This window comes from Dasypus novemcinctus, chromosome 24 (genome assembly GCF_030445035.2).
Source record: "Dasypus novemcinctus isolate mDasNov1 chromosome 24, mDasNov1.1.hap2, whole genome shotgun sequence".
Lineage (NCBI taxonomy): Eukaryota > Metazoa > Chordata > Mammalia > Cingulata > Dasypodidae > Dasypus > Dasypus novemcinctus.
The window spans coordinates 65,780,266-65,803,989 of record NC_080696.1 but is presented as its reverse complement, the minus strand read 5'-3'; the positions used below and the strand labels follow the sequence as shown (position 1 = coordinate 65,803,989).

The 23,724-nt window shown below is 67.9% G+C and overlaps 1 protein-coding gene and 1 long non-coding RNA gene across 4 annotated transcripts in view; both read left to right on the top strand.

The window, feature by feature from the left end:
- The window catches only part of LAMA5 (laminin subunit alpha 5), a 51,637-nt gene that overhangs the window by 8,663 nt on the left and 19,250 nt on the right, over positions 1-23,724 (top strand). For 2 of the 3 annotated variants that reach the window (XM_058287287.2, XM_058287286.2), the window contains exons 3-31: positions 8,162-8,279; positions 9,035-9,153; positions 9,228-9,398; positions 9,619-9,716; positions 13,857-13,972; positions 14,147-14,265; positions 14,420-14,510; positions 14,695-14,829; positions 15,031-15,093; positions 18,583-18,723; positions 18,811-18,948; positions 19,037-19,171; positions 19,241-19,375; positions 19,777-19,914; positions 20,269-20,321; positions 20,401-20,506; positions 20,608-20,660; positions 20,737-20,842; positions 21,040-21,139; positions 21,211-21,367; positions 21,450-21,588; positions 21,705-21,847; positions 21,927-22,033; positions 22,113-22,266; positions 22,407-22,567; positions 22,644-22,752; positions 23,042-23,139; positions 23,216-23,417; positions 23,503-23,629. In XM_058287287.2, the coding sequence (XP_058143270.1) occupies positions 8,162-8,279; positions 9,035-9,153; positions 9,228-9,398; positions 9,619-9,716; positions 13,857-13,972; positions 14,147-14,265; positions 14,420-14,510; positions 14,695-14,829; positions 15,031-15,093; positions 18,583-18,723; positions 18,811-18,948; positions 19,037-19,171; positions 19,241-19,375; positions 19,777-19,914; positions 20,269-20,321; positions 20,401-20,506; positions 20,608-20,660; positions 20,737-20,842; positions 21,040-21,139; positions 21,211-21,367; positions 21,450-21,588; positions 21,705-21,847; positions 21,927-22,033; positions 22,113-22,266; positions 22,407-22,567; positions 22,644-22,752; positions 23,042-23,139; positions 23,216-23,417; positions 23,503-23,629 (3,532 nt within the window). Of the gene's footprint in view, positions 1-8,161; positions 8,280-9,034; positions 9,154-9,227; positions 9,399-9,618; positions 9,717-13,856; positions 13,973-14,146; positions 14,266-14,419; positions 14,511-14,694; positions 14,830-15,030; positions 15,094-15,306; positions 15,747-18,582; positions 18,724-18,810; positions 18,949-19,036; positions 19,172-19,240; positions 19,376-19,776; positions 19,915-20,268; positions 20,322-20,400; positions 20,507-20,607; positions 20,661-20,736; positions 20,843-21,039; positions 21,140-21,210; positions 21,368-21,449; positions 21,589-21,704; positions 21,848-21,926; positions 22,034-22,112; positions 22,267-22,406; positions 22,568-22,643; positions 22,753-23,041; positions 23,140-23,215; positions 23,418-23,502; positions 23,630-23,724 lie in introns of those variants that run through there. The other variant, XM_058287288.2, reaches the window with a different exon arrangement.
- On the top strand, positions 16,045-18,402 carry LOC131275804 (uncharacterized). Its single transcript, XR_009183290.1, has 3 exons — positions 16,045-16,131; positions 17,958-18,017; positions 18,375-18,402. It is a non-coding gene; the product is annotated as an uncharacterized lncRNA (long non-coding RNA).

Below are 23,724 nucleotides of genomic sequence, written 5' to 3'. Positions count from 1 at the left end.
GCTCTGTAAAGCCATACCCTTAACATAATTTAATCAAAGTCATCTCAGCTGAATCTAATACAATCAAAGCCTATCATGCCCAGAGGAACAGACCAGTTTACAAACGTAATCTCTCTTCGGAATTCATAAATAATCTCAAACTGCCACAGCGTCCATCTACCCATTTACTTGTCCATCCCACCATCCATCCATCCACCTGTCTATCCATCCATCTATCCATGTATCCCACCATCCATCCATCCACCTGTCTATCTGTCCAGCCATCCGTCCATCCGTCCTTCCATGGCCCCCATCCATCCCACCTCTGTTTGCCCTTGACTGACTACAGCTGAATGCAGCAAGGCAGCTGACGTGGCTTGGGCCGAGGGGCCCGGCCGTGGTTGGAGTGGGGGTGAGGCGAGCACAGGGACTGCCCCCAGACGTGCTTCAGAGCTGCGTGGGTGCGGCCTGGTGGGGGGGCATGGACTAAATTTCAATTGGCAGGTGAGAGGTGGAATGCCAGAGAAAGTCCCCCTTTCACCCACTTCCCTTTTGGGAATGAAGCGTGTCGCTTCTCCCCCACGCCCGAGCCACTGGGCAGTCCTGGAGCCCCCAGTGCCCTGCACGCAGGGGAGGCAGAGGGCGGGAACGAGGGCTGTGGAGGGCGGAGGTCGCCCAGGCCAGAGCGGCCAGGGGAGGGCCTGAGACCCACCCAGCTGGCCCTGGCTGGGACCCTGGGTCTGCCCTTAGCCCCCACCCCCAGTGTGGGTGGAGCAGCTGGCACCCCCAGGCAGACGGCGGCTGTCCCTTCCGAGCAGGCTCCGAGGTGGGGCCCACAGCCCACCCCAGGCGCCCCTCCCCCGGGCCGTCTGCTCCGGGCTGCCCGGCAGGCGCCTGCCCTGGGTAGGGACGGGGCCTCCCTCGGGGAGAGCAGAGCTGGGCGGGCTGGGGGCTGGGGACTGGGCCCTCCCCCGCGGCTGGCAGCCAGCAGGCTTTGTTCTGGGATCTGGAGAGGGGACCCCGGCAGCGCGGGCAGGGTGGGCCGCTGGCACCGGGAGCGCCTGTTGGCGTTGGAGGCCTGGGGGGGCCGCATGCTCTGGGGGGAGGGATCTAGGCCTGGGGGTGCCCCCAGCTTTCTCGCTCTGTTGGGGTGGCCACAGAGTCAGGGGTGACGTGACAGGAAGGGGGGGGGTGCGTGGTGGGGGGACTTGCACCCACAGACCTTCTGGGCGCAGGGAGGGCGCCGTGGAAATGCTCCCAGCTGGGGCCTTGCTGGGCGCCGCCCGAGGAGGGGGCTTAGCGGCCTGGTGACTCTGGCCCTTTCTGGAGCCCCTCCTGGGGGCGGGTCCTTGCTTATCTGTGTCCTCCCGGCTCCCGGTCGCACGCTCAGGCTCCCCTTTCCCAGGGCAGGAGGCGCCCTGTCCCGGAGGCCGGGGTGGGGGGCGGGAGGCCGGGCTCAGCCTCCAGGCAGGTGGGCCCCGTCCCCAGCTCGTGAGCCGGCAGCAGGAGTCGGGGTCCGCCTTGGCCCGTGCCCGCTCCCCCTGCAGGCATCCTCCCAGCAGCCCCCTCCCCTTTGCCTGCAGCACAACCCCAGGTCCGGCTTCCAAGAAGGGGTGCTGCTCCCTCCCGGGTGGTGGGTGGCGTCTGCTTGGTCCTCTCCTGGCCCGTGAGGGCGGGGGGCACAGTCACCGGGGCTCCGTCCAGCCCAGGAGGCCCCTGGTGGAGAACAGGCAGGGGAGGGCAAGTGGGGGTGGGGGCACCCCGGGCGGAGGCCCAAACGCTGTGTCGGGGCCAGAGAAGCCAGAGGAGGGGCGGAGTGAGCTCCCCGCGGGGGCCGGGGGCAGCTCCTCCCTGGGCCACGGGGGTGGGGGGTTGCGGTGGGAGGGGGCAGGCCTGAGCTAGGGCAGAGGCCAGAGTGGTGGGGAAGGGGCCGTGGGGTGGCCACTGGCCCCTGCCGATGGGGGGTGGTAGAGGACGGTCTTCCCCAGGCACGTGGGGAAACTGAGGCAGGGGGAGGCTCACGAGAAGGGTGGCACCAGCCGGGTTGTGGGGAGCCGGGTCGACCCCGGCATCGGTCCGGCCTCCGTGCCCCTTGGGACCCTCCGCGAGTGCGCCTGCGCAAGGGCAGCTGCGGGCCGTCCTGGGGCCACCTGCATGCCAGCCTGTCCCCCTTCCGGGGCTCCTGGCAGCCTCCTGGTCGCCTGTGCCCATTTCCTGTCCGGTCACGAGGCCACGGCCTGGCTCTCAGGCCCAGCTGGGCTCCTGGCCACATGGCCCGTGCCCTGGCAGTGTCCAAGCAAGTGACGGGCAGCGCGGCTGTGGGCAGCATCGGTCACAGGGCCCAGCGGCTGGGACAGCTGCAAGGCCGGGTCCCACGGGCACCTCAAGCTCCGGGGGTCAGCCTGGGCGTCCTGGGGCACCCCCAGGGTGGAGGCCGAGCCCGTGGGGCCCCCTCCTAGCACAGCCCCCCCACCTGCTTCCCTCCACTAGAAATGCACGAGACCCGCGCTGGACTCGTCCTGCTGCTCGGGGAGGACGGGCGCCGGGAGGGGCGGCGGGGCCTGCCACCCGGCTGCTGGCCCACGCCGCCCAGCAGTGGCCCTCGGCGGCCCCGCACTCGTCTCCCTGCCCCCGCTGCGGCCCCCAAGGTTTTCCGTCTGTTTTTAAACAAACCGCACCGCGCTGGCTTCCGACAGGGACCCTCTCGGCAAAGACTAAACTGTTTGGGTTTCGGGCTGCAGCTCCCTTTGGGATAAACTCCACTTCCTGTGATCCCTGGGCTGGCCATCTGGCCTGTCCTGGGCCCAGGCAGCAGGCCTGGGCACAGCTAGACCTTCAAGGCTTCTGGCGGGGCTGGGGCTACTGAAGCCACCCCAGGCCCAGATCCAGTGGGGTGGGGTACCCAGACATTTGCCTGGTTGGGACCCCCCCATGCCCTTTTTTCCCCAGCTGGTGAGCTCCTATACAGCCATCAGGAGCCCTTCCACACCTGCCCACTCTGAAAGTTCCCGTCACTCTGGCCCCTGTGGATAAGGCACCGTGCCAAGCCGAGTCGGGCTCTGTGCCCCCTGTTCCGTGTTTTTATTTGCCTTCCGCAGCAGGGGGCTTGCCTGTGCCAGCACCCGGCGCTTTCCACTTCACCCTCCTGCTCCCGTGGGTGGCCAGGCCTCGCTTTCCCGGTGGGGGCGGAGCCCACGCACCTCCCGCCGCCCTGCCGCGCCCCATGCGGCTCTTATCGGGGTTTGCGCCCGCAGGGGTGCGGGCAGAGGCGGGGGCCGAGCGCGGGACGCTGCCCAGGCCCGAGGCCGGCGCTGCAGCACGCGGGGCGGGGCAGGAAGCCGGGGGCGCCTCCGCGCGTGGACCGAGGGGAGGGCCCAGGAGCGCTGGACGCCAGGGCCCAGGAGGGGCTTCCTGCCTGCGGCCGGCCGACGCCCAGGAGCCCGCGGGCCCTGCGCTGGCACAGGCCCTTCCTGCAGGCGGGCTGAGTCACAGGTGCCCCGGCCAGTCACGCCCCGGGGGGGGCTGCGTGGCCAGGCCCTCGAGGGTCCCTCCTCCGGGGAACATGGGCCAGGGGGCACCTGGCCTCAGTTTCCCCACCCTGAGACCGCCAGGTCAGAGCTGGGGAGTCGGATGGAGGCTGGCCGCGTGGTGACGGCGCACCTTGGTGGGGCTGCAGACGCGGCTTCTCTAGTGCTTTCCTGTGGTCCAGACCCCCACCCGCCCCCGCCTCTGTCGGCCGAACCCCTCAATGTGTGCTTCGGGGGGCACTCTCCGCAGTGAGCTGCCCAGGGTCTGCTGACCCAGCCTTCCCAGGCCTCACGAAAGACCCCTGGCTCCGCCTGCCTGCCCTGCTCCTGCCCTGCGCCCTCTCCTGACCCATGCCCGGGCGGGGAGTGGCGACCCCAGGGCCACGGCCGGGGGAGCCTGGATATCTGGCCCCAGCCCAGCCCCCGGCCTCAGCCCCCTGCCCTGACCCCTACTCTGGTGCCCTGCCCCGGCCATGCCCTGTCTCAGGCCCTTGCCGACCCCAGCCAGACACGGTCAGTGGGCGCAGAGCCCCTCTGGCAGGTCCCCAACCCGGCCGGGGGCGGGGGCCTGGGGGCTGGGGGCGGGGTGGGCTGCTGTCTTGGAGATGAGCCTGGCCCAGAATAGCCAGATTTTTAAAAATAACCCGGGTGGCTTTTGTTTGGCTTTTGCTTAAAAAGAAGTCTCTTCCTTCTGCGCGGCGCTCTCAGCAGCGGGAAAGGTCAGCTGCGTGCTGGCAGCCGGGCCCGCGGCGGGGAGGGGAGGGCCGGCGGCCAGGGCCAGGGGCCACGCCCGCTCCGGGTCGCGCCGAGGGCGGCCAGCCTGGCCCTGGGGGCCGGTGCCCGGCGGGTGGCGGGCGGGCGCTCCCACGGCTGGGCCCGGGGCCCCCCACGCGCCTCGAGAGCAGCTGTCCGGGCCCTCGTCTGACAGACGGCCACTTGGGTGGACAGATGGGTGTTCGGGGGTTCAAGTGCATCCCACGGGCCTGGCACGGGGCCGGAAGTTTCCGTTCTCCCCTCATCCTGCTGGGTCAGTGTCTTCGAGTCAACATTTGTGCAATTGCCCTCAGCTGGGAAAAATGTGACCGGCGCCCGGGGACGGGAGGGGCCGAGCGCAGCCCGGGGACAGCGGCTCAGGGAAAGGCGGGGGCGCCGGGGGCTCGGCCGGGGCCCTTCATCCCCTCTGGAGGCTCCGGGGCCCCCAAGGGCAGCCTCCGTCCACCTCCCGCGCTGGGTGCCCCCGTATCCCGCACTCACACCCCCTCCTGCACACGCTGGCCCGATGGGGGTCTCGGGGCGCCCTGGACCGTGGCTTAGAGCCAGACCCCTGGGGCATGTGAAGCCAAGGTGCCCGGCATGGGGCTGTCCCAGGCGGGGCACGCACCCCTCCCCCACGGGTGCCCCACTGCACCCCGGGGAGATGGGAGGTGACGTCAGAGCCTGGCAGCTGGTGAATAGACCCCCCCGGGAAGGCGCTGGCTCGCGCTCAGCCGCTGCCTGCAGACGCCAGGCCTTCCGGAAGGGCCTGGGCAGGTCTCGGGTTCTGGCGGGCAGGGGGCCGTGGTGGGCCTCGGGCAGCCCCCGGGGGGCTCCTGGGCTGACCGGGGCAGCACCTGCTGTGGAGAGAATCTTCCAGAGCCCACCTCGGGCCCCCGGCGCGGCGAATGGCCCTGGGACCTGTGAGCGGGAAGGGCTGGCCCTCGTGGCCCCGGGGGTGACCGGTGCAGGTGGCCGAGGCCCATGCAGAGCCCGGGATCGGGCAGTCCCCATGTGCAGTCTCGGGCGTGGGTCCTGGGCCCCCCCCCAGTCCAGGGGACAAGGCCCTCCATGCAGGCGCCGGGGACCCCAGGGGAGGGGGCAGCCCCCACCCACATGCCCCCAGCACCCAGCCCTCCCCCACTGCTGCCCACCCTTCCAGTCACCCCCTGCGTGTTGGGGTGCCCGACCACACCATGGGGTGGGGAGGGGCCGCGCCACAGTCTGGACCCCGCTTTGTTTTTTTAAAGATTTATTTTTTATTTCTCTCCCCTCCCCCTCCCCCCCCCAGTTGTCTGCTCTCTGTGTCCATTCGCTGTGTTCTTCTGTGACGGCTTCTATCCTTATCAGCGGCACCGGGAATCTGTGTTTCTTTTTGTTGCGTCATCTTGCTGTGTCAGCTCTCCGTGTGTGCAGCGAGCGCCATTCCTGGGCAGGCTGCACTTTCTTTAGCGCTAGGCGGCTCTCCTCACGGGGCGCACTCCTTGCACGTGGGGCTCCCCTATGCGGGGACACCCCTGCGTGGCACGACACTCCTTGCGCCCATCAGCACTGCGCATGGGCCAGCTCCACACGGGTCAAGGAGGCCCGGGGTTTGAACCGTGGACCTCCCATGGGGTAGACGGACGCCCTGTCTATTGGACCAAGGCCGCTTCCCTGGCCCCCGCTTTGGGGCACGGGGAGGTTGGGGGCTGGCCCTGGAAATGCGCCCCGAGGCCATCAGCACTCCGGGGGAGGCCGAGCCTGGGAGCAGCACCAGAGACCCCACCCCCCCATGGCCCCTCCACCCCCCAAGCGTGAGCGATGCCAGGGGTGTGTGCCCCTCCGTGGTGGGGGGCTGCTGGCCTGGGGAGGGTGGGGGGCAGGGGCCGCCCCTTCCTGCCCCGCTCCAGCCCCCGCACGGCTGCAGGCTGCCCGGGCGCCTCGTCGTGGGCCCAGCGGCCTCGGGGCTCAGGCACTGCCCCAGGCTCCCCCCGCCCTGCGAGGCCTGCGGGGGCCTCCGTCTGACCCCAGGACACCGCCTCTGTGGTGGCTCCGTGGGCTCTGCCTCTTGCCCTCTGTGGCGTGTGTGGTGGGGTGCGTGTTGCACACACAGTGTCGCCCGCCCGCCTTGACTGGCCCCCGTGCCCCGAGCGGCCTGGGCCGGGCTCCTCTCTAGCACTGCCTTCCAGGCTGTCCCCCGCTATCCCCTGTGCTGTCCCCACTCTGTCCCCCGCGCTGTCCCCATGCTATCCCCCCGCTGTCCCCCGCTGTCCCCACACTGTCCCCCACGCTGTCCCCACACTGTCCCCCGCACCATCCCCCACACCATCCCCATGCTGTCCCCTGCTGTCCCCACGCTATCCCCCGCTGTCCCCCATGCTGTCCCCACTCTGTCCTCCGTGCTATCCCCATGCTGTCCCCCGCTGTCCCCATGCTGTCCCCACTCTGTCCCCACTGTCCCCCACGCTGTCCCCCGCTGTCCCCATGCTGTCCCCACTCTGTCCCCACTCTGTCCCCCATGCTGTCCCCATGCTGTCCCCACGCTGTCCCCACTCTGTCCCCCATGCTATCCCCGTGCTGTCCCCTGCTGTTCCCCCACTGTCCCCATGCTGTCCCCCACTGTCCCCCATGCTGTCCCCCGCTGTGCCCACGTTGTCCCCTGCTGTCCCCCCCACTGTCCCCGCGCTGTCTCCCACGCTGCCCCATGCTGTCCCCTGCACCGTCCCCCGCGCCGACCGGCCGGCCCCCTTCTTGCTCACGCCTGTCAATCGTCCCTCCCTCTGTCCAGGGTCGCTGGGGTCCGCTGTCTTCTAAAGAAACATCCGCACCCACCCCCGCACCACGTGGTCTGCGGGAGCCCCAGGAGCTGCCCCATGTGGTTTATTATTGGGGTGACGTGCATTGGGTGAGCACCCCAACGCATGGTCCTGGGGAGCCCAGGGGGTTGGCTCCCTATGGAGCAGGCACACAGGCTCCAGGGTGGGGGTGCAGGCGAGCCACAGACCCGGCGTCCTGGAGGAGGGGCCACAGCACAGTCAAGGAAGGCTTCCCAGAGGAGGCGTCAGAAGCATCCTGTGAGGGCCACGTAGGACGGGCTGGGGCCCGAGGCACGACGAGCCAGGCCGCAGGGCCGGGGGTCAGTGCGCCGCGCAGGGGGCCAGAGGCGCAGGAGCCCGCGTGGCGAGCCGGGTGCCACCCCTGGCTGGGAGAAGACGAGAAGGGGGCTGTGGTCCCCTGGGCACAGGGCCAGGCGAGATCGAGGAACGAAGCCTGGGCGGGGGCGGGGCACAGGTGCCCCTGCGGGCGCGGCGGCCGCTCCCCTCCGACTGCTCCCCGGCCCGCCTGCGCCGTACCAGCTCGACGCCGCGGCCTGCGCACCCAGCCCCAGCTCCCCGACTCCCAGCCTGCGGGCAGGTGCGGCCCCGGGGGCGGGGCCAGGTCAGCGCTGAGGACAGGCCGGGCCAGGCGAGGAGGGGGCAGGGCCCTGTCCTGGGGGACCCACAGCCATGCCCAGAGGCCAGGCCCGGAGGGCGCTGCCAAGCCCCGTGCCCAGCCCTGCTGCCCGGGGCTCAAGGCTGCACCCCACCTGGCCCCCGCAGGCCCATCCGCAGCGCCCCGCGGGCTTCTCTGGGACAGGGGAGGAACGAGGGCCAGTTCCCACCCGCTGAGCGCAGCACCTCCCGGGCAGGCCCTGCCCTGGGCAGCTGCCACCTGGCCACTCACCTGACCTGTCTGCTCACTTGAGGGAGGAGGCCACCTGGGGATCCCTGCCCCCTCCTCTTGGCAAACCCCCAGGAGCTCATCGAGGGGACGGGGCAGCGCCCAGGAGCCCCCGTGCCAACAGCCGCTGGCACGACGGGCTGGCACTGGGGCAGCCGCAGGGACTCAGGACGGGGCTCAGGTGCGTGTCGTGTCCCCAGGTGTTCCACGTGGCCTACGTGCTCATCAAGTTCGCCAACTCCCCGCGGCCGGACCTCTGGGTGCTGGAGCGCTCCAAGGACTTCGGCCGCACCTACCGGCCCTGGCAGTACTTTGCCTGTGAGTCTCCGGGGGGCCTGGGGCCCAGGGGGCGTCCCCGAGCTCCCTCCAGGTCTCAGGACGTCCAGCACTGCCTCGTGCCCGCTCCTGCACTGACGACGTACTGCAGGGCGCCCCACAGAAGCTGGCACCCAGGCAGCGGAGGCAGCTACTCCCCGATGCAGGCGTGACTGTCCCAAGGCACAGGGGCAGGAAGCCCAGGCCATCTGTGGCCTCCTCTGTGGGCGTCATGCCCAGTAGCTCCCACCCGCCGGGGGAGAGCCCGAGGCCAGGCGCCCACTCCCGGGAGCTTGGGTGGCACCCACCCTGAGCCTTGCGGGAACGGGGCACCCATGCCCGAGGGGCCGTCTCTAAGGGCAGCTGGGAGCCGTCCCCTTAGGGGACAGCTGAGCCCCCGTGGACAGCGCTGGGCAGTTGTGGCCAGGGTGGGGTTAGCCGTTACCTCCGCTAGGGCCCGCAGGTCGAGCTGGGTACCCAGAGGGGGCGGGGCCTGGCTGCTGGGGTGGCCGGGGGCAGCGGGCTTGGCGGGGACAGTTCCCACCTCCCCCAGGCTGTGCTGGGCCCAGGCTCAGGACCTGCCTGGGGTTACGGGACCCCTGGGGCCCTGCCCTCCCCTGCCCCCTCCCCTGCACTCCCACTTTACCCCTTCCCTGCATCCTCACCTTACCCCTCCCCTCCACCTCCCCTTCCCTCTTGCCCTCTCCCCCGTCCCCTGACCCCCCTTCCCCTGACCCCCCTCTGCCCCCCCCCCCCAGCCTCCAAGAGGGACTGCCTGGAGCGGTTTGGGCCGCAGACGCTGCAGCGCGTCACGCTGGACGACGACGTCCTCTGCTCCACCGAGTACTCGCGCATCGTGCCCCTGGAGAACGGCGAGGTGCGCCGGGGGCGCGGGGGGGCCCCGGGCGTGGGCGCAGGGCCGGCGGCCTCACCCCCCCGCCCCGCCCGCAGGTCGTGGTGTCCCTGGTGAACGGGCGCCCGGGGTCCACGAACTTCTCCTACTCGCCGCTGCTGCGCGACTTCATCACGGCCACCAACATCCGCCTGCGCTTCCTGCGCACCAACACGCTGCTCGGCCACCTCATGGGCAAGGCGCTGCGCGACCCCACCGTCACGCGCAGGGTGGGCCAGGGGCCGGCGTGGCGCGGGCTGGGTGGGCGCGGGCGGGGACGGGGGCTGGGATGGGGGCTGGGAGCGCGTGGGCGGGGCTGGGGCTGGGCGCACAGGCGGGCCTGCGGGGAGCGCAGCCTAGGGGCGCGGAGGCGGGGCTGGGGGCTCGGGGCCGGCTGCCCAGCCCACGCGCTCACGCCCACGCCCACGCTCACACCCACGCGCGCCGCAGTATTACTACAGCATCAAGGACATCAGCATCGGGGGCCGCTGCGTCTGCCACGGCCACGCCGATGTCTGTGACGCCCGAGACCCCGCCGACCCGTACAGGTGAGGCCACCCGCTCCTTGCGGCCCCCCACCCGCCTGGCCTGGGGAGACCTGGGTCCCACCAGGAAGGCGCTGGTCAGGGGCTTGGCAGACCCTGCAACAGGGCGGCCCAAGGGGCTCCCAGGGCCCCCCACCAAACGCCGAGCCCTCCGCACAGATCTGGACCGCTCACCCCCACTTCCTCCCCCCGTTCTCAGGGTCACAGCTGAGCCACATGAACCCCAGACTCTTCAGATGTGGCCGAGGGTCTGCAGGGCACGGACCCCCAGCTGCCCCCCCTTCAGCACAGGGCCGGGGGCAGCGCAGCCTCAGGCTCTGAGCCCCGCACAGCTGAGGGGCCCTGGGAAACCGAGGCCCCATGGGATGCGCCAGGTGGGGGAGGGGCCGCCGCGGAGCCAAATCGCCCCGAGGAGAGGGGGCCTCGGGGGAGGGAGAGGGACAGGGCTGCCCCGCCTGCTGGGCGAGCCGCCTCCCCCAGGACCAGGAGCCACAGCCAGGCTGAGCTCACCCTATCTGCGGGGGTGGGCTGGGGGGGTGGGGTTCTTCTCCAGCCCCACGAGCCCCCCTGCCTCCCTCCCTCCTCCCATCAGTCCCCTGCCCTCCGCTGCTTCCATCTCCCACCACCTCCTCCTCTCTCGGGCCTGAGTTCATCCAGGTGGCTCCTTGTTGCCCCTCTACTGCCACCACCGGCACCGTGGCCCTCACTGCCATCAAATCATCTCCACCCCTCTCCACCATCACCTCCACCACAAACACTGTCATCGTCATCACTGTCATCTTCATCTCTACCACCAACACGTCCACCATCTGCACCTCCGCCATCTCCAATATCACCATCTCCAACACCATCACCTCCACCACAAACACCCTATCATCATCACCATCATCACCACCACAAACACCATCATCATCACCATCATCTGCACCACCATCACCTCCACCACAAACACCCTTATCATGCTCATCATCACCACCACCATCTCCTCCACCCCAGCACCACTGCCACCATGACCAGCACCTCCACCATCACCCAGCATCACCACCTCCCCATGTGATCTCCACTACAAACACCATCATCATCACCATCACCTCCACCACAAACACCATCATCATCATCATCACTGTCATCTTCATCTCCACCACCAAAATGTCCACCACCTGCACCTCCACCACCAGCACCTCCACCACAAACACCCTATCATCATCATCATCACCACCATCAACATCTCTTCCACCCCAGCACCACTGCCACCATGACCAGCATCACCGCCTCCCCATGTGACCTCCACCACCACCACCATCATCACCATCATCTCCACCACAAAACGTCCACCACCTGCACCTCCGCCATCTCCATTATCACCACCTCCACCACAAACACCCTATCATCATCATCATCACCACCACCATCAACATCACCTCCACCCCAGCACCTCCACCACCATCATCTCCACCACAAACACCATATCATCATCATCATCCGCACCACCATCAACATCTCCACCCCAGCACCACTGCCACCATGACCAGCACCTCCACCATCACCCAGGACCAGCATCACTGCCTCCCCATGTGATCTTCACCACAAACGCCATCATCATCACCGTCATCTTCATCTCCATCACCAAAATGTCCACCACCTGCACTTGCACCCCCACCATCTCCATTATCACCACCTCTACCACCATCACCTTCACCACAAACGCCATCATCATCACCGTCATCTCCACCACCATCAACAGCATCTCCATCACCAACACCCCTACCATCATCACCGTCTTCTCCACCACCATCAACAGCATCTCCATCACCAACACTCCTACCATCATCACCGTCTTCTCCACCACCATCAACGGCACGTCCACCCCAGCACCTCCACCTCCGTGGCCATCACGGGTGTCACTGTCTCTGTCATCACCATCTCACCTACCTCCACCACCGTCCTTCTAAGCACTTAAGACCTGCTGAGCTCTGCACTGAACCCCTAGTTTCACTCTTCCCTTTTCTTGATTTGAGAGTTACGTGTTTTGTTTCTTGTTAAATTTCTTTTCTAGTTCTGTTTGTTGTAGTCATTGGGCCTCCTGTTTTAAGCAGGGAGGTGTGGTCCCTGTGGGTGCATGTGACTTAACCACCCAAATGTAACGAGCTGCTCGCACCCTGGAGGACACAGGGCCTCCCCCCCGCCTGCACGCTACTGCTGGGCTGTGGTTTAGGGCCACCTCCAGCGCCCAGAGACCCACCTGCCGTTTGCCCTGCCCTTGGTTCCCCATATTTCTTGTTGCTGCAGCCCTCGCGGCTGTTTCCTTTCCCCTGAAGCACATCCTTCAGCTGCTCTTTGCACACGGGTGTCGTTAATTGTCCGAGCAGGACGGCTCTGCCCTCCTCTTGGAGGGTCGTTAGCCGACTGCAGAGTTCCCTCAGCGCTTGGAAGGGGTTGTCCGTTTTCACGCTAGTCGTTGCACATCCTTAGGTTCTGCCTCTTCTGGGTGCTTTTATGACATTTCTGTCTTTGGTATTGTCTTCTGGAATTGCCTCTGGACGTGTGTAGGAAGGCCCCGGGGTTCCTGTGGCTCAGAACTGCTGCCTGTCAGCTCGGCCCTCGGGCCTGGCCCTCGGCTCCTTCCCGCTCAGTGCTGGGGCTCCTTCCCGCTGGCGCCCCCAGCGCCTCTTCCAGGTGGCTGGATCTCGGCCCCTGAGTGTAATCTCCTGTTAAACCCACCCCTTGAGTCTTTCATTTCATTTTTCACTTAGGAAAGTTCCAAGAGTTCTTCCCACCCGCCTATGTTTTCGGTGCTGTTTGTAGTTTTGTGTTTGTGCCTTTGCTTCGGTCTGACTTCATTTCTACTAGATTGCCCCATTCGGCGCTGGCCGTGGGGTCCAGTCCGCTCGCCCCGCTCCTCCTTGCCAGCTCCTCCTTAGCAGGGCTTTGCCTCCACGAGCCCCGGGTGTTCGGGGTTGGGGAAAAATCCCCCCAGATTCGTTTTGTAAGAGCTTTGGCCGAACACCCCTGTGTCCAGCCTGGCCTGCTTTCGACGCTGATTTCTTGGTGGAGGGGTGCACTGACCACAGAGACAGCTGACACTGGGCCGCAGCCGCAGGGCCCCGGTGCGGGCAGGTGGGCTTGCCTGCGGATCACCTGTGCAGGTGGCAGAGCAGCTCCCGTTTCCTCTTCCCCCGAGGACGGGGCTCTCCCGGGAAAGCACTGCTGCGTCTTGAGTCGGGGACCCTTCTGGCTGGGGCCGAGCTGGCTGCTTTGAGGCTCTGGGGCCCCCTCTTCCGTGTGGACCCACTTCTGGGGCTCTGCTCAGGAAAGGGGCAGCCCGAAACTGTGGGCCTGGGGCAGAGAAGTGACCAGAACCGGGACTCCGAGAGCACTTCCTGGCCCACCGGGGCCAGGTGGGTGGGAGTGTGTGCCAGGGTGGGGCCTGGCCCCGGGGGTTTCGGTTAATCCTGAACCTCAGTCCTGCTCTCTGCCCCGCTGTCCCCCTGCCCACAGAGCCAAGAGAGCTGCCCTTCAGGGCCGCAGGCCAGCGCCCCCACCTGGGCACCCCGCCCCCCGCGTCCAGCTGTCGGGAGGAAGTAGCTCTGCGCCGCTTGCCCCTGGGGAGGTGTCCCGGGCATGTGGGGGTGTCTGGCTGAGCAAGCTCAGGGCCTCGGGGTGGTGGGAAATGGGCCATCTCCTGGGGGCTGGCTCGGGGGACCCTGGGGCCTGGCCTTGGGCCCAGTCATGGCGGGTCAGCAGAGCTCGACCGACGTGCAGACAGGCCACTGAGCCGAGCACACAGGACCCCACCCCAGGCCCGTGCCCCCCAGACCCAGCACCCATCCCTCCAAGGACGCCACGGGGCTGTTTGCTGTCACCCACTGTCCAGGGAGGGCTGGGGCCCTTGGGGCCCCTTTCCAAACTGGGACAGAGCTTGGGGCATGGGGATGCTGGGCCCAGCCGGCTCTCTCTGCCCGACAGCTGGGGAAACTGAGGCCGGGGAGGGTGGGAGAGCTTGTGCTCGGTGGGGCGCTGACCGTTTGGCCTGGGACCGAGGGCCCACTGCCCTGAAGTCTCAGGCTGGTGGCCTCCTGGGCGGGCCCCCAGCGGCGGCTGGGTGGGCTCCGTGGAGGTCTCAGCCGCCGGCCGCGCCCCCAGGCTGCAGTGTGCTTGCCAGCACAACACGTGCGGGGGCTCCTGTGACCGCTGCTGCCCCGGCTTCAGCCAGCAGCCGTGGAGGCCGGCCACCCCGGACAGCGCCCACGAGTGCCAGCGTGAGTGCCCGCGGGGGCCCGGGCGGTGGGGGACGGGGGCCGCGGTCCTGGGCCAGCCGTGTCTGGGTCACGCGTGGGCTGCAGGAGGCGGTCGGGGAAGAGCCCGTGTCCCGGGGGCCGACGCGGTGGCCTGGGTCGCATGGGGGGCTGGTAGCCGAGGCCCCTTCCCCGTAGCCTGTAACTGCCACGGCCACGCACACGACTGCTACTACGACCCCGAGGTGGCGCGGCGCAACGGCAGCCTGAACCGCGACCTCGAGTACCGCGGCGGGGGCGTCTGCATCGACTGCCAGGTGGGCAGCCGCGGGCTGCGGGGGCTCAGGCGGCCGAGGGGGGGCTCGAGACGGGTGGGCCCCCTGAGCGGGTCGGGTTTGGGGGTAACGGCACGGTCGGGGCACCCCGAGGCAGGGGTGGGTGGTCCTGGACTCAGCAGCCCCCGCCCCCCAGCACCACACCACGGGAGTCAACTGTGAGCGCTGCCTGCCCGGCTTCTACCGCGCCCCCGGCCACGCCCTCGACGACCCCCACGTCTGCCGCCGTGAGCGGGGCCTGCCCGGGTGGGGGTCTGGACCGTGGGGTCCTCCCGGGTGGGGGCTGGACTGTGGCGTCCACCTGGGTGGGGTGTCCGCCGCCATCCCCCGCCCACATGGGTGTCCAGGCTCCGCCCCCCGGGGCCGCCTCCGGGCTCCCTCGGGGTCTCAGGCGTCCGGGCCCCGGTGCAGGCTGCAGCTGCGAGTCCAACTTCACCGACGGGACGTGCGAGGACCTGACCGGCCGCTGCCGCTGCCGGCCCAACTTCGCGGGGCAGCGCTGCGACACCTGCGCCCCGGGCTTCGTGGGCTTCCCGCGCTGCCACTGTGAGTGCCTGCTGGCAGGCTGGCGGCCGCAGCCCACCCTGAGCCCTGGAGCGTGGCTGCCACGGGGCCCCGGGGGGCGGGCAGGGCCCGGGGCGCCCCTTTGGTCCGGCCTGCCACTGGTCAAGTGGAAAGGGCCGTGTGCGGTCGGGGTGCTGGGCCGAGGTCGGCGCGCTGACCAGTGCCCCACGGTGTCTCCCCCAGCCACATCTTCGTCCTTTCCCAACGACACTGGGGAGCAGGTGCTGCCGGCAGGACAGATTGTCAGTAAGTATCCCCTGGGGTCCCCTGGGCCGCCCTGCCCTGCGGCCCCTGGAGCTGCCTGCCCGGGGGGTGCTCGGGCCGGAGGGGCCATGTTCGAGCCCCTGGGGGGCCTCGCGGGGGCTGTCGTTGGCCGCCTTGGGTTTGGCTCTTCTTTTATGCAAACAACACACACTCATTCCAGAAAACCAAAAGCTCATGTGAGCGTGCCAGAGACACGGTAGCCCCGAGTCGCGCACCTGCTGACACGCCGCCCACGCCGGGGCCCTTGCCACACACACATGGACGCTTGGTTTTCACAGCCCATCATCGCGCACACGGCGTCCACTGCATCTTCCACCCCCCAACTCCTCCAAGGTGTCGCTCACGGCCTGCGTTCTACGGACGTGGCGTTTGCTTTTAGCTCCCCACCCTGGAGCCGCGTCTCTGGTTTTTAGCAGTCAAGCCCGTCCCGTGGCACTCTGCAGTCCCTCCTCGTTCCCGTAGGTCAGCTTCCTAGAAGGAGCTTCTGATCCCAGATGCCCGCGTTCCTGGCTCTGGGGTCAGTCATTGCTGAAATAACAGCTGCGCAGGACCCATGCTGCGCAGGGACCCAGCACCCGCTCGCATTCGAGCAGCCTGCACGGTCGTCGGCGAGGCCGAAAGCGTCCACCCCCCGGGTCAGCATTTCTGGGCTGGGGCCGGGGGGGTGTCTTCCGGGTGGCAGCCACTGCGGTTTGTTCGGCAGGCTCTTCCTTCTGTGGGGGCGGAGAGCGAGGGGCGCTGCAGCTGACCGTGCGTGGGCCACGTCGACGCACCCCCCAGTGGGGCTCCCAGGCGAGGCTCTTGTCCACGTGCAGCGTCTTCAGCTCAGGGCCATCTCTGCCAGGTTCTGTTGCTGCCCACACCCGAGCCCCCCGCCTCCGTGGGTGCTTGGATTGTTTCCTTGTTTACGTTTCAATCTTTTCGGTCCGTCGGAATTTACCCTCATCCGTGGCATCCACCGGGGCTCAGTATACCAGGGCCAGGACCCGTCACAGCTGCTCCGTGCTGCATTGTACACCGGTGGGTGTGCGTGTCTCAATAAAACTTTATTTACATGCTCGGCCCTCCAGCTGAGTCGTGGGTCCAGTATGACCCCCGGGTGTCCGGCTCGCGGCTCTGGCCCGTGGGACGCCGTCCGGCCTTCCTTTCCTTCGTGGGCCTCGTCGGCCCCGATCATGTACGCCAGGCCGCGCCAGCGCCTCCCGGAGGGGCCCGTCTTGGACCATGCGCGCTCGCGTCTCCTCGAGGGGCCTGGGTGGGGCTCGGGTCGGGCCCTCTGGGTCTGGTTTTGTAACCCCCCCCGGGTGGTGGGCCACACTGTGCTGCACCCCAGAGCAGCTTAAACGCCCCAGGAATCGTCTCCCTTAAAAGTTTAACAAAACTCACCTATCAAACCCCGGGGCCCGCGGCTTCTGTCAGGGCAGGTCTTGAACGTCAGGTTCTTGGAAGGCTGTTGCGTTTATTAAAGTTTCTACCTCATCTGAGCTCAGCCTGGGTTGTTGATATTTAACATATGGTTTACTTCGTTTAGATTTATAAATGTGTTAGCATATAATTACGCACAGAAGTGTCACAATTTTTAAATTAATCTTCTTTCATTCCTATTATTGTCTATTTTTCTTATTTTTCTTTTTACCCAAACAACCAGAGGTTTATTGAAATTACTTTTGTTTTCAAAGTATAGTTTTAGGTTTCAGTGATAAGATCTGCTACTGGAGATTTCCTTTGTTTAGCTTGTGGATGGGTGATTTTTCTTTCTAATATAGTAAATTTTGAACTAAAATCTTTAATTACTCTATCTACTTTCTTTTGATTTATTACGGTTTTCATAGCTTCAGAATTATTAGTTTATTATTCTCAACCTTGCTTCATTATGAACAAAAATTTTAAAGTAATGGTTCTTAACTGGGGGCAATTTTGCCCCCTCAGGAAACTTTGGCAATGGCTGGAGGCATTTTTGGCTCACAACTGGGGAGGTGCTCCTGGCACCCCCAGAGAGGCAGGGATACCACTAAGCATCCTATAAGGCAGCCACACCCAGTCCAACATGTGCACAGTGCTGAGGCTGAGAGACCCTGGTTTAAAGCTATAAATTTTCCTCAGAGTAAAGCTTTGGCTAGGTGTATTCCATAGTATCTGTTATGCCATGCTTTCATTATCATTCCTTTCTAAATAGTCTGTCATTTCAGTTTTTATTTTCTTTTTGACCCATATTGTTTAGAAGAGTGTTTGATGATTCCAAGTGACTATATTTCTTTTCTGTCCTTTTATGGTGGATTATTTCTAGTCTTAACTTCACTTTGGTCAGATTTTGTAGCCCAATGATTTCTACTTTTTGTTTTGGGACTTGGAGAATCCCACCTTGATTATAATAAATTTTAGATTATTTCACGATCCTTTGATAAGAATGTGGGTTCTCTCTTGGGTCCAGGTTTCTATTATCTAGCTGTGAAAGCAGTCTCGCTAATTATGTTAATCAAATTCAAATTCACTCTGTCCTTCCCGAATTTTTGTCTCTTTGAATGGTTACTTTCTGAGAACCGCGTGTTCCTTCTTTCTCTCTGTGACTAAGATGTTGACAAATTCCAGAGGTTGCTCTTGGCTGCACCTCTTGGAGAAGCATCCGTTTTCTCCACACATGGCCCCCTCGCTGCCTCGATGAGTGCGTGCAGCCCGGACGTCTGCCAGCTTGTTCCCCATCTCCACGGCGCCGTCTGCCCCCGCGTCGGCCTGGCCTGTCTTCTCGCAGCGCTCTTTCCAGCCCGAGGCCTTGGTTCTTCCCAGGAGAGAGGACTGGGTTTTCCTCTGAGCGTCAAGTGGAGAACTTTGCTTTCATCTTCCCAAAGGAGGCGCTACCTGGGGCTTGACCGTCATCGCGGGCAGCTTGCCGGCCCCTGCCCCTTCCTGTACGTTCTCTCCTTTCTGCTAATTTTTTTTTCCTTTTCTGAGTGGGCACCATTTTTCAGGTTTGCTTTGGGTGGGTTGCTTCTTTCTGTGCCATCGGTGTTTCCCTTTTTATGATGGTTTGGAAGTTTTGTTTCCACATTCTGGTTGGCCAGTGGGTATCCGTACATTTTTGACAAGTATCAAGCCATTGTTTCCCATCAACAACACAAATCAGTAGCATTCATGTCCTCCTTTCGTGCTGAAGACATTTAGCTTTTTCTTCCTCCCAGTCCCCAGAATTGTTTATGAGGGAGATTTTATTTTTGGCTCGCTGTGATTTGTTTTTACGTTTTCTCTTGTTGCGTTAACGCTCACAGTTAACTTGGCATCTCCGTTACCCGCGGCCCGTTGAGCGCGTCGACTGTTGTCCTGATTTCCTTGCTCACCGCCATTCCCGAAACGCCGCCTTTCCCTTCGTGGGTTCTCGCTCTTCTGTTCTGCGCTGCGTGGTGTGATCGTGGCAGGTGGCAAGGCTGGGGGAGGGGCTGGGGTCGGCCGGGGGTCTGAGGCTGCTTCCGCCCCCAGACTGCGACTGCAGCGCGGCCGGGACGCAGGGCAACGCCTGCAGGAAGGACCCACGGGTGGGACGCTGCGTGTGCAAACCCAACTTCCAGGGCGCCCACTGCCAGCTCTGCTCCCCCGGCTTCTACGGCCCGGGCTGCCAGCGTGAGTCCACCCCCGCCCCCACCGCGGCCCCCTGCGCCCGGCCGCCCGGGGTCCCTGACCCAGCGCGCCGGACGCCCCTCCCTGCAGCGTGCCAGTGCTCCGGCCCCGGAGTGGCGGGTGGCGACTGCGACCAGGACTCGGGCCAGTGCGCGTGCCGGGCGGGCTTCGCGGGGGCTGCCTGCGACCGCTGCGCCCCCGGCCACGTCGGCTTCCCTCTCTGCCGCCGTGAGTCAGGGGCTCCTGCGGGGGGCCGGGGGGGAGCGCAGCCTGCCCGCCCACGCAGGGGGCCCCTGACGCCCGCTCCGCCCCGCAGCGTGCGGCTGCAGCCCCGCGGGCACCCTGCCTGAAGGCTGCGGCGAGGACGGCCGCTGCCCATGCCGCCCCGAGTTCGACGGCCCCCACTGCGACCGCTGCCGCCCTGGCCACCACAGCTACCCCGACTGCCACGGTGCGCGGAGGGCCGGGGGGCGCGGGGGCCCCACACGGCGCCCGCGGCCTGACCCGCCGTGCCTTGCAGCCTGCGCCTGCGACCCTCGGGGAGCCCTGGACCGGCTCTGCGGGGCGGGCGGGCAGTGCCACTGCCGCCCAGGCTACGCGGGCCCCACCTGCCAGGACTGCAGCCCCGGTTTCCATGGCTTCCCCGACTGCCGCCGTGAGTGGGCGGGGGCGGCCCAGCGCGTGCCCCGCATGCCCCCGTGCGCTCCCCCCACGTGCCCGCCCCCCTATACGCCCGCCCATGCCCACCGCCCTTCCCGCAAGTGACCCCCGTGCCCCCTGCCTGCCCCCCACGTGCCCCCATGTGCCCTCTGTGCGCCCTGTGTCCCCGCCCACCCCCCACGTGCCCCCACGTGCCCCTGTCCACCCTCCCCCCACGTGCCCCCGCATGCCCACCACCCGCCCACGTGGCCCCGTGTGCCCTCTGCCCCCTCACCCTCCCCCCACATGTGCCCCCCACCTACCCACGCCCTCCCACATGCGCCCCGCCCCTCCCCTATGCCCCCCACCCACCTTTCCCCACGGGCCCCCACCTGCCCTCCGCCCACCCTCCCGTAGCCTGCCACTGCTCTACCGATGGCTCCCTGCACCCCACCTGCGCCCCCCAAAGCGGACAGTGCACCTGCCGGCCCCGGGTGACGGGTCTGCGCTGTGACGTGTGTGTACCCGGGGCCTACAACTTCCCCGACTGCCAAGGTCAGGCCAGTGCCGCGCTGGCGGGCTACGGCGTGCGGGTGGCGTGTGCGCGGTCACGGGCCGGGCCCGTTCACGTGTATGCTCGCCAGTGCGTGTGTTCATGTGTGCGCGCACGTGTGCTGTGTTCTGCGTGTCGTGGGCTGCATGTTCGTGTGCACCACAGCGTGTGTGCTCCTATGTTCATGTGTGTGGTGTGCTTTCATTATGCGTTTACACGCGTGTGGTCCCGCCACCGTGGGAGCCACGCATCTCCCGCGTGTTGCCACGCGAAAGTGTGTGGGCACCAGCTCCCACGGCTGTGGGGTCCCGGCTGGGTCGGCCGCCAGCACGACCGCGCCTGGCGTCTCTCCACAGTGGGCTCCTGCCACCCTGCGGGCCTGGCCCCTGCTGATCCCACCCTCCCCGAGGTGAGCCCGGGTCTGCCCGTGGTGTGGGGAGGGCCAGGAGCAGGGACCCACCCTGACCCTCAGTCTCATCCTCTCCCAGGCACACACGCCCTGTAAGTGCCGGGCTCACGTGGAGGGCCTGAGCTGCAACCGCTGCAAACCTGGGTTTTGGGGACTGAGCCCAAGCACCCCTGAGGGCTGCACCCGTGAGTCTAACCAGAGCGGGTGTCGGGGCTCCGTGGGGGGCGGCGGCTCTTGCAGCCCCCCACCCTGTGCCATCCCTGAGGCCCGCTCTGCCCCTCCCCAGGCTGCAGCTGCGACGCCCGGGGCACCCTGGGGGGCGTAGCTGAGTGCCGGCAGGTGAGTGGGGGCCGTGGCGTCGGGGGGCCGGGCGTGGGCACCCTCCCGGCCCGGGCCCACCGACCGCTCGCCGCAGGACACGGGGCAGTGCTTCTGCAAGGCGCACGTGTGTGGCCAGGCCTGCGCGGCCTGCAGGGACGGCTTCTTCGGGCTGGACCAGGCCGACTACTTCGGCTGCCGCAGTGAGTGCCCCGGCGGCCGAGCCCCAGGCAGCGCGGGCGCGTGGGGTGGGGAGGGGGCCGGGCGCGGCCTTTGCGCTCGGGGGCGCCCCACAGCAGCCCGGCCCTCGAGCTCCAGGGCGCCGGGGGGCGGCGGCGGGGATGCAGACGCCTGCCTGGAGGCCGCGGGGGGCCCCCATCTGACCCCCCGCACCCCGCAGGCTGCCGGTGCGACGTGGGCGGGGCCCTGGGCCAGGGCTGCGAGCCGAGGACGGGCGCCTGCCGCTGCCGCCCCAACACCCGCGGCCCCACCTGCCGGGAGTGAGTGTCCCCCAGCCTCCCCCGCCCCTGCCCGCGCTGCCGCCAGGCTGGTGACCCCCGCCCGCCCCCAGGCCCGCGCAGGACCACTTCCTCCCGGACCTGCACCACCTGCGCCTGGAGCTGGAGGAGGCGACCGCGGCCGAGGGCCACCCCGCCCGCTTCGGCTTCAACCCCCTCGAGTTCGAGAACTTCAGCTGGAGGGGCTACGCGCAGATGACGCCCACCCAGGTGCACGGCCAGCCCCACCCCCGGGCGCCCGGCCGCTGCGGGGCGAGGCACGGGCAGGGCTGACCGCCGTCTCCCCCGACAGCCCAGCATCCAGGTGCGGCTGAACGTCAGCTCCCCCGACCTCTTCCGGCTCGTCTTCCGCTACGTCAACCGCGGCCCCGCGACCGTGAGCGGGCACGTGTCCGTGCGGGAGGACGGCAGCGCCCCCGCCTGCGCCAACTGTGAGCTCCGCCCCTGCCCCGTCCTCCCCCTGCCCGGCCCCGCCGGCCCCGCGGGGGAGCGTGGCCCGGGGGCGCCCCTGGCTGAGCATGGCCGTCTCCCCGCCCGGCGCCCGCAGGCACGGAGCAGAGCCAGCGCGTGGCCTTCGCGCCCAGCGCGGAGCCCGCCTTCGTCACCGTGCCGCAGCGGGGCCTCGGCGAGCCCTTCGTGCTGAACCCCGGCGCCTGGGCCCTGCGCGTGGAGGCGGAAGGGGTGCTGCTGGTGAGGCGGGGGCTGGGCCGGGGCGGGCGCGGGCGTCCGCGCGCGTCCGCGCCCTCAGCGCCCGCTCCCCCGCCCGCAGGACTACGTGGCCCTGCTGCCCAGCGCCTACTACGAGGCGGCCCTGCTGCAGCTGCGCGTGGCCGAGCCCTGCGTGCACCGGCCCCCCGCCCGGAGCGCCGGCGAGAAGTGAGGGCCGCCCGGGGCGGGGTCCTGGGCGGGCACAGCTCGGCCAGCGCCCCGCTGACCGCGCCCTGTGTGCCCGCAGCTGCCTGCTCTACACCCACCTGCCCCTGGACGGCATCCCCTCAGCCGCCGGGCCTGACGCCCTGTGTCGCCACGACAACAGCCTGCCCAGGCCCTGCCCCACGGAGCAGCTCAGCCCCTCGCACCCGCTGCTGGCCGCCTGCCGGGGCAGTGATGTGGGTGTCCCGGGCCCCGTGGGGGGCGTGGGCACGGGATGTGGGAGCGACGGCTGGCGCTCAGGGGGCTGTGCTCCGCGTCCAGCCTCAAGAGTCTCCGCCCCAGCCGCGCGGGGGGACACTGACGCCCCTCCCCCCAGGTGGACGTCCAGCTGCAGGTGGCGGTGCCGCGGCCCGGCCGCTACGCCCTGGTGCTGGAGTACGCCAACGAGGACGGCCGCCAGGAGGTGGGCGTGGCCGTGCACACGCGCCAGCGGGCGCCGCAGCAGGCCGCGCTCAGCCTCCACGCCTGCCCGTACAGGTGCGTGGGGGGACGCCCGGCCCCGGCGGGCGGGCTGGGCGCTGGCACCCGCGCCGCTGACCGCCCCTGCCCCCAGCACCCTGTGCCGGGCCACCGCCGTGGATGCACAGCACCGCCTGGCCACCTTCCACGTGGACACGGAGGCCAGCGTCCGGCTCGCGGCCGAGCAGGCGAACTTCTTCCTGGTAAGGCCCAAAGCCCCGCAGGACCTCGGGGCGCGCAAGAGGCTTGCGGCGAGCCCCGGGCACCCGTCCCGCTCGAGCCCCTGGCCGCCTCGCCGGGTTTTAGCCCATGGCATTGCGGTCACGGCCAGGCTGACGCTTTCCACCAAAGTGCCTCGTGCACGCAGAGACGCTCAGGCCGGGCCCCGGAGGCCGCACCAGGTGACTGGGGGCCGCGTGGTCCTGCCCGTGACGGGCGGGGGGAGGGCGGGGGCCGGCCGGGCGGCGCCCCCACTCGGTCCTCTGCCCGCAGCGCGGCGTGGCCCTCGTGCCCCTGGAGGACTTCAGCCCCGACCTCCTCGAGCCGCGCGTCCGCTGCGTCAGCACCCATGGCAACTTCGGCGCCCACAGGTAGCGGGCGGGGGCGCGGCGGCGGCGGGACGGGCGGCCCCCCACGCCGGCCTCACCCGCCCGCACCCGCCCCCAGCGCCGTCTGCCTGCCCTCGCGCTTCCCAAAGCCGCCGCAGCCCGTCGTGCTCAGGGACTGCCAGGTGCTGCCGCTGCCGCCCGGACTCCCGCTGACCCGCTCGCAGGGGCTCGTGCCGGGCGCGCCGCCCCCCGGGCCCCAGCCGCGCCCCCCCTCCGCCCTGGACCCTGACGCGGAGCCCACGCTGCTGCGCCACCCCCAGGTGAGGGCCCGGGTGTGGGCATCCCGGCCTGGGGGGGGACCCGCAGCCGGAGCCCCCGCCCCGCGCTCACCTGGGCCCTCCACAGGGCACCGTGGCCCTCACCGCCGTCGTGCCCACGCTGGGCCGCTACGCCATCCTCCTGCACATCTACCAGCCGGCCCACCCCGCCTTCCCCGTGGAGGTCCTCGTCGACGGGGGGCGCGTCTGGCACGGTGAGAGGCTGGGGGTTCAGGGAGGCGCCCGGCGAGGAGCCTGTCCGCCCGGCCCGGTGGCTGGGTCGCCGCGTCACTGTCGCCAACAGTGTCCC